The 14,938-nt window shown below is 43.7% G+C and overlaps 1 protein-coding gene across 1 annotated transcript in view; it reads right to left on the bottom strand.

Annotated features, from left to right (window-relative positions):
- SLC22A16 (solute carrier family 22 member 16) overlaps positions 1-14,938 on the bottom strand; it is a 335,928-nt gene that overhangs the window by 196,852 nt on the left and 124,138 nt on the right. Inside the window, exon 3 of the mRNA XM_086927382.1 lies at positions 6,171-6,288. Coding sequence (XP_086783508.1) covers positions 6,171-6,288 — 118 coding nt within the window. The remainder of the gene's footprint in view (positions 1-6,170; positions 6,289-14,938) is intronic.

Genomic DNA, 14,938 nt, shown 5'->3' with positions numbered 1-14,938 from the left:
AACAAGCCCTCATGACTCAGATGTTATAAACAAGAAAACGCCAACCTCTACCTCTGAGCTTCACAGATAAATGGTTCATTTTTCTTATTTACTTCCCTCTCAATTTAAAGTTCTTTATTTCAACATCACCAACCTGGAAAATGCACTAACTCCCACCAAAATAATAATTTAAAAAAACACCTGGCTTTAATTTGCTAATCTGTCCAATGAATCACAAGAGATGTATGTATAAGCTCTAACCCACCGTCTACTCTACTGCTACGGAAATTGTCATCTGCCCATCTCCTAATTAATTACTGGAATTTCATAATACCTTATGAGGCCACTGATCCTTCCCAGATTACTTCAAAGCCCTTCAGGCAACTCCTGCAATGAAAAGCTTAACTAAGACCCCAAAATTCAAACAAATGTCTGGCCCAATACCGGTCTCCTTTTTTAGGGAAAATAAACTGAAATGCAGTGGAATTCAACTCACTATAATACAGACAAGGCAATCTCCTAAACCTATCTCAAATACGACTTTTGCTTGAGATGAAGTATTAAAACTGCCAACCTCAAGATCTTAGATAATACTGTCTTCCTACTGGATTGGGAGATTCTGGACTACTTATCTTTCTTGATCTCTGAGGAACACTGAATACACAAAACTCTCTCTGCATTCAAGGGCTTTTGAGATAAAGTTCTAAACTGTTCTACGCCCTTAATCAACAATACAAAAACAATAAAAAAATAACCTTGTGTTGGAAATGCAAACTCTGAACATTCGAGAATGCTGTATGGAGACTCCCAGCGTTCTGAACTTCTTTTGTGTTTCTCAATTAGTACATAAAGCTTCTAGGAATCGAAACTGGGAAGTCAGGTGTCACCCAGCTTTAATTTTAAACCTTCTATAAGACATACCGTCTTTAATACTGCCTCTGGAAAATTTTAACCCAGATGTCTCATAATCTGCGTAACTCATAGAAGAAATACTCCATCCAACTGTCTCTTATTTATTTTTTTATTTTAGTGTTTTATAGAGCGTGAACTTGTCCCGTAAGGGTATCACAGCACTTTACAAGGTTTACAGAAGTGAACAAAAAGGCTTAGAAGTACAGAAGTATACAAACGATTGTAGAGGTGCCGGGGTGGTGGGTACATAGGGGATGGAGGGACACGTGTATACGGCTTACAAATACAGTTAATCAGTACAAGGCCCCACAGTTTCTTGGTGGAGTGAGTAGGTAATCTGAGGGAAAGGCGATAGTCGTAAATTAATCAGGCTCTCTTAAAACAAGACAAATTTGACTAGCCAGATTGTATTATAAGAGTTCCAAATTAAGGTATTTAGCCAGATCTGAAGGCAAACAAAACCCCTGAAATTCCTCATCTTGCTCTTTTTATGTTAATTTGTTCTCTACAAAATTTAAATTTGTTCCGTTACAATACTGGAAGGCAGTCTTCCTAAGCCATTAGTCTTTCTCGGCTGAATCTTTTTAACAGATTGTTTTTGGCTTTTACAAAACGTCATCAGTCAAAATCTGCCAGCACATAATATTTTATATTTATACAGACAGGCTCTTTATTCTCCATGGAAGCTGAAGTATACTGGCTTCCTATAAACAAAAGAATTTTGTTTAAAACGATTTGCATCCTTTACCAGTATGAGGCCTACCTGTATTAAAGGAAAAGTCCGACACTGCATTCCGAGTAGGTCACTATCCAATACATAGCATTAAAGATCATTGTCCAACCATTCTAAACAGCAACAGTGGATGGATGCTTTTTTTTGTACTTGCCGCCATTGAATGGAATGGTCTGCCTTTGTATTTAAAGTTGGAAATGAACCAACTTGCATTAATGATAAAGCGAAAGACTGCTCTCTCCACTAATTGAGAAATCACAATATAACACCAGTGATATCTCTTCTGGATTTTGATATTTAGCACCAGGACACTCTTTGATGAAAAGTTGCACTTCAGAATTTTTTTTTTTTACGTAACACACATGAAACTGTGAAACAGCTTATATCTCCATGTAATTGAGAAAATAAAAAATCTCTTCCAACTAACTATTAGATATTCACTTGACTATGTATGCAGTAGTCATATCCTGCATCAACCTCAGTATTGCACAGGACTTCATTAAACCACCTTGGCTCCTCTGAGAGCAGTCCTTCACTCAGCAGCTTAATGACACTCTAAACCAGAAAAGAGAGCTCTATTACTTGAATCTCAAAAGAATGGCACAGCTCTCACTAGAAGCTAGAATAAAAATCCAAATGCCATGTCTAGCACACAAATACCTGCTTAGCTAGCCAATCTAATCAACATTTTAGGACAAGGGTTGATCCTCCCAAATTAGAGACCAAGCACGCACTTAGTTATTCTCATGTGCTGCCACACCAACCTGGAATTAATACCGCCGATCTTCATAGCCAACCATCTATCCTCACCCTTTGCAGAAGCATACAAATCTTCTTAGTCTGAAGACACTCTGACAGATAGTGAGACCCCTGCATTTCTATTCACATGCATAGACTTTCAACATATTTAACCTGTTGACCCCGTAGAGGTTTTCTTCCCTACCTCTCTCTTTTGCAGCAATACTGCGTCATTTCTCCCACTTTCTTCCACATATCCGGTTATGTTATTGATGAAGCAAGGATTCGAACTTAGAGCGACTTGCTTGTACTCAATCCTCTCTAATAACTCATAATGTAATAATAAACATGTTTTGTGTACTAATAATTGCACCACATAACGTTACTAGTATCCAGGGGAAGCTTGTCAATGTACTTTTATTAACTATAATCCGCTTGCACTAAAATAGTTGATGCTACGCGGGATTTTCTACTGCGCATGAGTCTGTCATACTCATGTGGTATGACTTATCTTTCGCTTGGAGGGAAATTTTTGCTTCTGCACACTAAAACTAAGATGGCGGCTATGTGTTATTAACGTGCAAGAAGCTTGCATAGCTGCTTTTGCTAAGCTGTTCGTTCTGCCTAATTTTTAATGCAATAGTTAAAATAAAATAATGGGAATAGAGTAGAGATAAGTGGTAAACAGAACTTTCATTTATTCTTTGTTCTAAAACTGTTTGTCTTTCATTTTTTACATGCAACATTTCGGGCCTGATGAAACCCCACTGCACCCATTTAGAACATGCACACAAGACTCCAAAAGCTCAAGAGTCATTGGCATTGAATGCAAGCCAAGTCCAAACTTGCGAAAAGATGTGCCTGGGAGCGTGAACTTTCAACCCTAGGAGAGGAAGCTGGACTGTACAATACTGAACGCTATTGTTACTGATTTATACATTCATTGTCGGGTGGAATAAAAGTGCATGGGAAAATACAGTTATGGGCGGGAACGTTAATTTTATTGTCATCAAGAAAAGTTTCATTTTTGGTATGGTGTGATGACCTCTCCTCTCTTCTTGTCCAATAAAAATTGGGGATTCTTACACTTGCAATCTTGGGGGGTGGTACACTGACCTGGAAAATATTATAAGGGTAGGCTTAGTTAGCTAATGTGTCCTACTTGTCCGAATAGCTGACCTGTCACTGACCCAACGCACTCAATAGGTGATCGAGAGCAGAGGTGCTGGCGGAGCACTCTGTCAGAAGATTCGATAACCCAATCGGGGTCGGGAGCAAGGGTGCTGGCGGAGCACTCTGACGGAAGATTCGATAACCCAATCGGGGTTAGGCTGTTAGCTGCAGAGAGGGTTGTATCGCTGGCGTAGCAACTTTAACTGTGGGTGCCGATCTTAGGCTGTGGTGGTCCTGTCCCGATCCAATTTGGATGCACCTGTCCTGATTTCTGGTCGGCACCTGTTGTACTGCTGGCACTTGCACTTTGGGGTTCTATCTTCTAACTGACCCGTGGCCAGGGTTAGTTCTTCACACCATTCTAGGTAAATATACTATGTGGGTATGTCATTGTACTGATTCCTTCTCTCTTCCCACCCTAATGTCAAATGCATAAAGACTGCCTTATAAAAATCTTTGCATATTCTCATTCTAATCGTTATTTTTCTGATCGAAAGTTTTCTGGTTACAAATGTTTGGATGATGACTTTTAAAGAACTCTAGATAAAGAGTTTAAACCGTTCCTGAATTTGTGGTTATTATATGCAGCATGGCTTCCTTAAAGTCATAGGAGCACTCTGACGGAAGATTCGATAACCCAATCGGGGTTAGGCTGTTAGCTGCAGAGAGGGTTGTATCGCTGGCGTAGCAACTTTAACTGTGGGTGCCGATCTTAGGCTGTGGTGGTCCTGTCCCGATCCAATTTGGATGCACCTGTCCTGATTTCTGGTCGGCACCTGTTGTACTGCTGGCACTTGCACTTTGGGGTTCTATCTTCTAACTGACCCGTGGCCAGGGTTAGTTCTTCACACCATTCTAGGTAAATATACTATGTGGGTATGTCATTGTACTGTTTCCTTCTCTCTTCCCACCCTAATGTCAAATGCATAAAGACTGCCTTATAAAATCTTTGCATATTCTCATTCTAATCGTTATTTTTCTGATCGAAAGTTTTCTGGTTACAAATGTTTGGATGATGACTTTTAAAGAACTCTAGATAAAGAGTTTAAACCGTTCCTGAATTTGTGGTTATTATATGCAGCATGGCTTCCTTAAAGTCATAGACCTGCAGCAGCGACACCAATGGCCTGCGACACTATGGTACAATGTGATTAACTTTGGAAAAGGCTGCTTAATCGGAGATTGGGAGGGAGACCGAGTGGTACCAGAAGCCTCACAACTTCTCTTTTGATAGAGAGTGGTGGGATAGGATTGAGTCGTACTTTGCTTTCTTGTATTTCCGCTTGGACTTCCAATTTCGACTTACTGGAAAACTTCGACCACAAAGAGGATTTCTTATAGGTGTGTCCTTGAGAGCGGGTTCGTGTCCTGTACATGGTGCACGATTTACACCGAGGCCTGCACGTGCCTCCTGTTTTCAGCAAATTAGAGTTCACTTCCTGGTCCAGGATTGCCTTCTGGTGCAACGGGGCACTGAGCGCACAACTTGGATTCAAACTGTGAGCCCAAACACCAGAGAAACACCTCGTACAGGTCAGTGTCTGAGAACTGTTTCCTGCTGTTGCAGCACAGTTTGAAATATGTAATTTTAGGAGGGGGACATTGGTCCCTTGCACACTGGCTTTTGAAATGTGCAAAGGTCGGCGAATACCGAGGAAGAAGGAGCAGAGCTCAGGATCAATGTTTCGAAGGCATTGAAAGAAAGAAAATGACATTGGTGCGCAGGCGGTGGTACTTACCTGCAGCTCTGCTCCATCACTTCCGGAGAAAAAGTGAGTGCGGCGCCGCACAACACCACCTGGCAGTGTACAGAAGCACTAAGATAAAACGTTGCCAGATACAGTCTGACACCTGGGGAATATTCTGTAGGAGAAGAATCTGAGGCTAGAAGAATCCATCATAACTGATTTTACATGAGAACAGACTGATTTCCTCATTCATCTATGAGACCTCACGGATAAGATTTAAGTCATTAAGCAAGTTCTTGTGGAGTCAAGTAGAAGTGCAGTGCTGGTCATTTCACTGCACAAACCAAAGTCTAGGGTATGAGTAAAAAGCGTTGGCAAATAAAACTAGCATGTTTGTGAACACAAATTAAAAAAGGGTGCTTTTTTCATAACTTGACTATCAGAAGTGTAAAAAAAACTCTGCCTGCACCCTGCATACGGAGTACGTTGACTATTTATTGGACCATCAGACACTTGCAGATATCTGATGCAGATCGTCTTTAAAGAAACAATTGGTTCAAGTTGTGAAATAAATAAGTTGTACATCAACAATATATTTGTTATGTATCATGTACGTCCCAGACAAGAACAGGCTTATATTTTGCTCTTTTCCATCCTACTGCCTCTCCATCACAGGGACCTGAAGCCAAGTCAGATCTGCCAACATGGTGTCCAAGATGCAGTTCCTCTTTTCACCAGCGATTAATGGGAACTGGAGATGGGTGCAGGCTGGCACTGTTTACAAGACTAAGATTGTGCCTTCTGCAGAATGGCTGGACATCAGTATTGTAACAAAATGGGCATACAAGTATTTTCTTTCAAAAATGGCACACAAGTATTTTCTTTAAAAAACGGTTGCAAAGTTTTAGAGCATAAAACATGTATTTAAGAAGATAAATTATACACACCATAGCCAGGAGAAACCGCACAATCACGAAGCTGTAGTAGTCAGATGTGAAAGCCACTGCAATGCCGAACAAAAACTGACATGTGCTTGTGAACCATATTACAGGTCGTCTTCCTATTCTGAATGTCATGGAATAATGAAAGTTATAAAAGGATATATAAAATTATTGAAATAAAAACATAAAAATACAATATGGGAAATAAATATTCACAAAATATGGATTAAATATGTGCTGAACGCCAATGAAATGGAATTTGCAGTTTTATAACAGGGGCATGACTACCCCAATTATGCTATTAGGCTCTTAGGACCAGATGTAGGTAAAATCAAATTTGCGAATCCGTAATAACAAACTTTACCCATTCTCTATTAAGGACTCGCAAAATTGAATGTAGGTAGGAATCGCTAAAATATTAGCGAATCCTTAATATTCCTTAATAGCAAATCGGAAATTGAGATTCGCTTATAAGGAATACCTACCCATTCATTCCTATGAGCTAGGAGGCCCATAGGAATGAATGGGAAGATATTCACTATTTGCAATTTGCTATTAGAGAATCGCAAATAGCTGGCGCTATTTCAAGGGTGCCAGGGTGTCAGAAGGACACCCTGTTGCACCCCTGAAATGTGCATGTGTGCCCATGTGGCGCACATAGATGCCCTAACGGCATGAATGTGTACCACATGGCACTTTTAAAAAAGCACAAAAGTGCTTTTTCAAAGGAAACCGCTAATTACCACCAACTTGAAGTTGGTGGTAATTAGCGATTCCTTAAGGCTAAAGTGCACTTTCTTTTGTGCTACTTACACTGCATTTAAGGAATCGCAATTTGTGATTCCTTAAATGCAAGAGCAAAATAAGGAATTGCAATTTTGCGATTCCTTATTTTGCTAGTAGGTTTTAACTCACCTACATTGCTCGCAGCCAAAATGCGAATTTCAGCATTAGCGCTCGCTATTTGGCCACCTACATCTGGCCCTTAGATAAATAGGGTATCAAAACAGAAATTTGCCTTTTTTATCCATAAATACATTTACATCAATAAATTGAGAAAATACTTTCTGAAAAAATAAGGACTGTAATATGGTTGCATAAAGCCACACAACTACTCTCAGAGCCAAGGGATTGACGTTCTCCCAGTCAGGGAAACACAGATCAACAAGCAATGTGTGGGTAAAGTCAAGGATGTCACATAAGGTGGCGCTGGCGCCCTCCAATGGAATTCAAGCAAATATGATAAGGTGTACATTTGAATTTGGGGGTTTAAAAGCTTAGGGACTGGATGTTAAATAATTTAATTGAAAAAAATATTAGAAATGCAGTAAGAATCTGTTACAAATCATCAGACTGGCATGATGGGATTTAAGGACAAGAGCTACAATTTCAAAATTAGGAAAAGAGATGCAACACGCCCATCTATGATCCATTGAGCTTCAAAGGAGTGTATGTTTGCATTCAAATGTTCCTTCACAGTAGTGTAGACTATACATGGAATGGAAAGACGCAGCACCTTATTCACTAAGGAAAACTTACACTTTTAGTGTAATTTTACTATTCTTTTACTATTCGTAAGCTACAAGTGTAGTTTTACGTATAGTAGCTTTACGACAGCAGGGAACTCTGCACATAAAAAGCTAGGACAATCTCCGCTGTCATAAAGCTACTACATGTAACACGAAACTCGCATTGTGTGATTGGCAAAAATAGTAAACTTACACCAAAAGTGTAATTTTACTGTTGTGAATAAAGCCCTCAGTGGTATTCTTTCCCAATGATCAGAGACTCCGCAGAGCCATCAACAGATTAGCACATACTGAAAACAAATAGAGAGATTCGAAAGATAGGCAAGGAAAAAGGCAACACTATTTGTCATAAACAACAATATATATATATACATCAAGGGGTGGAGCGGGCTTGCAACAGCAAGGGATCGAAAGGAGGGACTTATCTACCGCATGTGACCACAGGATGCTTTGGGCGCTGAAGAAGGCAGAGGGCTGCCGAAATGCATTCGCCATTGTGTGATTAAATGAAGGCTTCCTACCGTGTCCTCCTGGGTTTCTGTCTCTTTTTTCAAAGGAGAGTGTGTGGATATATATATATATATATATATATATATATATATATATATATATATATATATATATATATATATATATATATATATATATATATATATATATATATATATATATATATATATATATTATATATATTATATATGTATATATAAAAGAGGCATATTATTTCTCATTGTCTTCCTAGATTGTTTGAATTCTTTCATTATGCTTCTGTTTCGTAATTTGTCATATTGTTCACTGTATCATAATGTTTGTTTGCTAACTGGCTCATTCAATACTACTGCAATACCAGAGGTTGAAGTGGGTGGGATCTATGGGGAAACACGTGTCCATACGTTTTTCATTGAACAAAAAAATTATAATGAAAAAAAACCAGTTCCTTCACTTTTTACTAAAGAAAAAACCCACAACTGTCTCAGAAATGGGTAAAAAAAACATCTGTCTCAGAAATGGGTATTTAAGATGGCTTAGCTGTGCTGCATATCCACAAATGGACAAATGGGATAGAGTGCTAAAGAAGTAACCAGACTTCTCTCCATGGTGCCTGCTATCTGAATGATCTGTACATCTGTGTAATTGGTTGATCAGCAATTGTAAACGTTGCCTGGGAGCCAATATAGGCTTTGATTGATGAAGTCACTTCAAGCATCATGGTGATAAAGATGTATACTTTTTGAGAGGTAATAGTGTATTTCCCACCAATTAGTCCGACATTCATTTATTTTTAATCTTGTTGTGTTATTTCATATATTGTTACTTGAAGGGGAAAGACCAACATACTAGTTACAGAATATGTTGTTCTTATAAGCCACTTCTTTAACCCACCCCACACTTACTGACCGCAGTGCCGTGGAGCCTCGGTTGGCCTGGGATAGCCGGCCTCTGTCGGGGGGGCCGGTGTGTAGAGCCGCTCGCTTGGGGACCGGAGCGTGGACGGAAGGGAGCCGCCTCCATCGCCCTTAGTCACCATATGTTCGTGGGCACCCGGTGCTAAATCATTCGTAGACGACCTGATGCAAGTTCTCATACTTTTATTTTGATGCACTTTGACCTCTGTGCAGTACTACTGAAGGCAGGGGGTGAGCTGAGATGCTCAGGTGTGGATACGACCCGTTCCTACTCATTCTAGGCTGACCTGCAGATTGCCATTTGCTTCTTCTGTTGACGTTTGCTATTTGACAGCTACATGATCTTCCCAGGGTCGAGGTGGCTACAGCCACATTAGTTACACTGCCTGATACCCAGATCTACATTCAACTCAGAATAACTTGGGCGGTGAGGTTTCTTTGGCCTGAATGGAGCCAAAATTGAGAGCCCTGAGCTAGGTTTTGAAGATTTCGAGGCAATCTCCTGCAACTCCCCGGCAAAGTCTGGGAACATCTGCAGCCACAACACAAGAGGCAGAAAACCCGTGAGTTCTAGTATAATGCCGCAATCAAGGGAGTCAATATGTCCACCATGTCCCAAAAGATCTTTCCAGTATTCTAAATGGTCAATCGCGTGGAATTAAAAAGGACTCTCGGCACTGGATGCCCCAGGCATTTATGGAAAAATAATCAAGTTACTAATTTGCTACGAGCGCGCTATTATTTCTAACCACTCCAAAAATATCTGCCACCTGGTGGCAGAACATGAGAAAACTGCTTAGGGTTGCCAAACACTCGAGAATGCGCCTGCCCGTGGCCCACGCAGAGGGCCATCCTAAAAGGGCGGCCATTTAGTTCCATTTGGGCACTAGCACCACCCCCCTAAAAGTGTTTGGACTCAGGAAGGAGTCCCCACCCACTTCAATTGGCGCATGATGCGTGTCACTTCCGGCATGCCGAGGACTCAGGGAGGGTATTTATGCCTACCCCGGCCACCTTGGGGTCCTCTGTTGCTCTGGGCATGCCGTCTTGTAGGGTCCTACAACCGCCGGGAAACGCCGTCGTTTGCGGATGTCGAGGTCTGCATAGTGGGAGGTGAGTCTATCCCCCAGCCCCAATCCATTGGCCAGCGTCAGTGGGAGCCCGCCTATGATGCCGGCTTGGAACTTCTAGTTCTGGCCCTGTACGGAGGCGTCCGGAGAGCTCATGCTTGACCGCCAGCCGGCCTCGGGACTTGCTGCTTGCCGGCCATGGGGTTCTGCATAGCAGCGCATGTACGCTAATTTGAATGTATACAGTGGCAGTTGCGCTTCGGGCTTTGTATTGACGCGCGGGAATTATATGCTGTACGCACCCCCAGGGGAGGCCCCTTGGTTTAGGGGGCGGCGAGCTCCGAGTGTCTTCACCTTCGTGGCGGTAGTTGATGAGGCAGACAAGGGCCTCGGCTAGCGCTGGCTGCTAGTTGCGTGGTGGGGGAAGGCAGCGGTCACCGCCAGGCTTCTCCTCCGCCGATGTGGTAATGGGGTGATCCTGCAAGTGGGCTGGCGGGGCGGCGAGGTCACGTTGCACACGCCTGCGGTTGGTTCATGGCAGCCAAGCTGCGTGGACCTGATGTTCCGGGGGGACCAGCGGGCTTCGAACTGCTTTCCTTCCCGCTATTGTACAGGTGCGAGGTACAAGAAAATACTGGTGAACAGGCTTTCTTTAGGGATACATACTTTTGATACACAAGGGTAGGTGGCATTTGTCACAGATCACCTACGTTCTTACAATGTTTACAAGCTAGGCCACACTGGGTTTGACACTGTTTGCGACTTACAGGGATATGAGACTTGGATACAAACATCTGAACTCCTGTTGGTACTGTTCATGAGCCATTGTTCATTAACAAATGTTGTGGTTTAATAGCGCGCAGCATCCGACACAGCTGTGGGTAGAGCGTTTGATGTTTGCTGCAGACTCCGAGAGTGACAGAAGGCTGCAGGGGCCATGTGTAAGATTGGTCACGCAGAATGCGAATTGTTGGAAGTATTAATCGGTATCATTGCATTTCAGGAACGTGCAGCAGGAAGTTGGTCTGTGATCATCAAGGGTGTCAGGTTCAGGTAAAGTTGTTGGGGGGCAAGTTGGATAATTGTGCCCACCGTGCATGAGGGCCCAGGTGGCCGGATAGAGGTTAACAGGAGACTGGCACACTGGGGTTCGCCTGGCCCGGAGGGTCCGATATTTCAGATGAGGGGCGTCTTGCCCCTGGGGAGCCCTATGCCTTGTTAAGATTGCGGCGGTGTAGGGATGATGCGACTGCAGGACTGCCACAGGGGGATGCCCTGGTAAACGGTTCAGTGGCCTTGGAGGGATGTACTGCCCAGCCAGTTATCTAACATATGTTAATTTTGTGGGCCGCGTGTGATGAACTCGTGACAGTGCCACATGCGGGTCATCCAGGATCAATCAAGATGCTTCGTGTTCGTGGCCTTGTAGGCACGGGTGAGACAATCATGAGGTAAAAATATGGGGGGCTAGGGATGTGGTCTTAAGGTGGGTTCCTCACTGCTAGTGGCGGTTTCTGCACCAGAACTTTCTGCTTCGTTTGTGGCCATAGACAGATGTTTTCCGCCGCGCTGATGGGTGCGGAAGATGAACTTCGTCACAGTGCCCACACCTTGTAGCACAGGGGGAGGGGTCTTAGCAGCAAGGTGCGACCCTGGCAGCTGCTCTGTCCCTGCTCTGTCATCAGCGCCGCCCCCACCCCGACATCAGCCGAGAAATGGAGCACAGTGTGCCGATTCATTAGACTGCGCCCCAGGGACCTCTCGATTCGGTTGTGTTTGTACATGTCGTGGGCTAGTTCTGCTGCCAATTGCCCCTACGGGAGCACAGGGTATGCCCACACCTCAACGCTGGGGTCTGTGCAGAGCATGTGGCGTGTGTGCATCAGGAGGGTGTGATGGGCACTTTTTGTAATGGATTGTAGAGCCAGGTTCTACCAGGTACGCTGTGAGTGCTCTCGCCATGACTAGGGATGCACGCCCACCGGGGGCATCAGTTGGTTATCGTTTCTCTGCCCACACCCCACTTAGCACTCGTGCATGTCTGGGGGCTAAGGCGGGGCACTCCAGAGAGGTCCACCTTCTCTTTAGTGTTGTTGGTTTCGAAGTACGCGGGCCTGTACTTCACCTCTCAGTGGGCTTTAAACTGTAGATGGTTCTTGGGTGTGGCTTGGCTGTCCTTTTGTCTTGCCTATATTGATGTGCGGTTCTAATAAGTATTATGCCCGGGTTGCAGGGATGGAATTCGCACATTCTTTCACATTCATCAGGAGCGCTTGTTTGCCGCCCGGGTGTATGTCTGGGTTGCTGTATTAAGGGGGTTACTGGATTGTGGCCGGTTTCGACGAAAGTGGCCCCATTGCTAGTTCCTGCATGATGTCGAAGTTTCCTGGCTGTTTCTTAATTGTCACTAATGCTTTAGACTTTTATTTTGTCCCACGAGTCTTCGTAGTGCCCTCACTACGTCGGACGCTATTGAGAAGTTGGAAACATGGCGACTGGCATTGGGACGATCGCCGAACCTCACGTACGCCTTACAAATCCAGATTCAACATCGTAGGTGCTAGTGGAGAAATCCCAGCATATGGAATTTTGTTGAGCAAAAGGGCGAGAACTGGTTGATATGTCGTCTATGTCATTGAATTGGATGACATCTACAAGGCAACAGGTGGATAGGGCATGGGTGCATGTGGCACATTTGATAATGGTACAGGATAATTATTGTTTTACTCTAGGAAACTGGGATCTTATGCCAAGGTTCTGCCGTTCTTTGCTGTTGGTTACCAGCCCAATGGTGGGAAAGAACAATTTGACACTAGCTCTGGGCAATTACAACGCAAAGAGAGGTGCTGCGAAACGTTGTTGAGTCTGCATTGTGTAATTGGGTACAAGGGCCTTTATGAAGAACACCTGCTGGCATCATATAGAAACAGGTATCATGTACACTTGGTTAGCATTTCTAGCTTTGAAAGAAAGTTGAGACAGCCCAGAAGAGGTTCAGTGCAAGGCCTCATTTGGTTGGGCAATTTCAATTGTAAATTATTAAACCGATCAGCCCTGTGAATTAGGCAGGCATACGACCATAATTAATAGTGGAACCAGGAACAGCTTTAAAAAGCAATGCTGTAGATTTCCTGTAGAAGGCTGGGTTGACAAGCATCAGGGATAAGGCCCTGACCTTTCACCCCTTGAGGTACCATCACTAATTCCGAGCAAGTAGGCGTGGAGCATAATAATTCCCCAGCATGTAGCACAAGAGGAACTGGTATGTGTGACCTCATGACGCCCTGTCTTAGCAGTCCAGGTCACACCACTGAGGGCAAAGGTAAGGCCTTGGGCCCTGATGGACTATGTTTAACTTTAGCTGTGTGGGAGTGGGGCTTGCAATCTCGTCTTGTCTCGCTATGTCTGGTCGATGCAGCTAAAATGTACCCTCTGCAAACAAGGGCCGGTTACAGGTCGGTTCAGTTAAGCCATATTCACCCGCGCTTTAGCCAGGGCAGCAGGCGGGTTGTGGTAGTTGTCATCTAGCAAGTGTGCTGCTGTTCAAAAAAGGTGGGTAAACACTGCGTTAGAGCACAGGTATTATAGATCATTTGGCATTCCCAATATTCAGGAGAGGGCAGGTATTTGCACATATTGTTCTCCTCCAGTTCCCACAGACTTGTCTGCCCCCTGGGTTATCCCCAGATCCCCAGATTGGAAGGGGCATCTTGTGAGACCTGTGTCCCTAATAAGTTGATACACAATGCTGGGGAGACGTACCATGAAGGGCATGGTTACTACTTAGGTTGTCCCAAAGTTTTAGGGTCAAACTGGGTTGGAGCAGTAAGTCTACAGTCCTTAGGAAGCATTCAGCATTCCTTCAATCTAAGTATGGGCAGTTAGCGGTGCATAGGTATCAGTGAGTGGGTAACATACACCGATTATTCAGTGACTTCACGCCCCGGGGGCACGCACGCTTCACAAAGACACAATTAGGTTATGGTCCATCAAGCCCTATACACAGCGAATTGTAAGAGTGAAAGTAAGGTTGGTCGGACATCCCTTGTCTTCTACCTACGCTGCCATATTATGTCAAGAGTAGCTGGGTCAAAGGAATTGCTGACAATTATAGGCACATTTGGCATTCCCTTTCAAGGTGCAGTTAAAGAGGTTTAATGTATGTGTATCCTTGGTCTTATGGCTGTGTAGGGCCATTCTCTTTAGAGGTATGTCCATGGAGGGCAGTGTTTTAATTCAAGTTGCAACCGGGATATTCCCTCATTAACGTCAGCAGCTGCACACGTGGCCAGCAGTATGCAGTCTGGGATGTCTGGGGGCGACACCTCAAATTAAACTGTAAAGCCAAAAGAAAAGAATAATAGTTATTGTAAGAAAGGAGGGATAAATGGCAAGTACAAGAGGACGCCCTTGCTTAATTTCTCATATTCCATGGCGGAACAGTCACCAAGATGGGATGGGCTATTGGGTATGCCTTGCCAGGACAGTAACACACACATCACACAAACTGGAACCCCTATAAAGGCAGTCTACAATACAGACTGGTACGCTGGGATCAAAAATCCTCTACACCAAGCTGCTGGGCATTATGTTGCCAGGGTCGTTGAGTGACAGGCAAGGGCATTAAGGGGACGTATTAAGCAGCAGGGTCAGTTGCAGGGTGACCTGCGTAAGTTGCCACTCCACGAAAGGGTGCGGTGGCACTAATAGTGGGCACAATATATATATTCTTTCAAACCAGATCTGACACTATTAATGTGTTCACTAGG

The sequence above is a fragment of the Lissotriton vulgaris genome, chromosome 6 (assembly GCF_964263255.1).
Source record: "Lissotriton vulgaris chromosome 6, aLisVul1.2, whole genome shotgun sequence".
Lineage (NCBI taxonomy): Eukaryota > Metazoa > Chordata > Amphibia > Caudata > Salamandridae > Lissotriton > Lissotriton vulgaris.
Note: the sequence above shows the minus strand (reverse complement) of the source record. Positions and strands in the feature narration are given on the sequence as shown.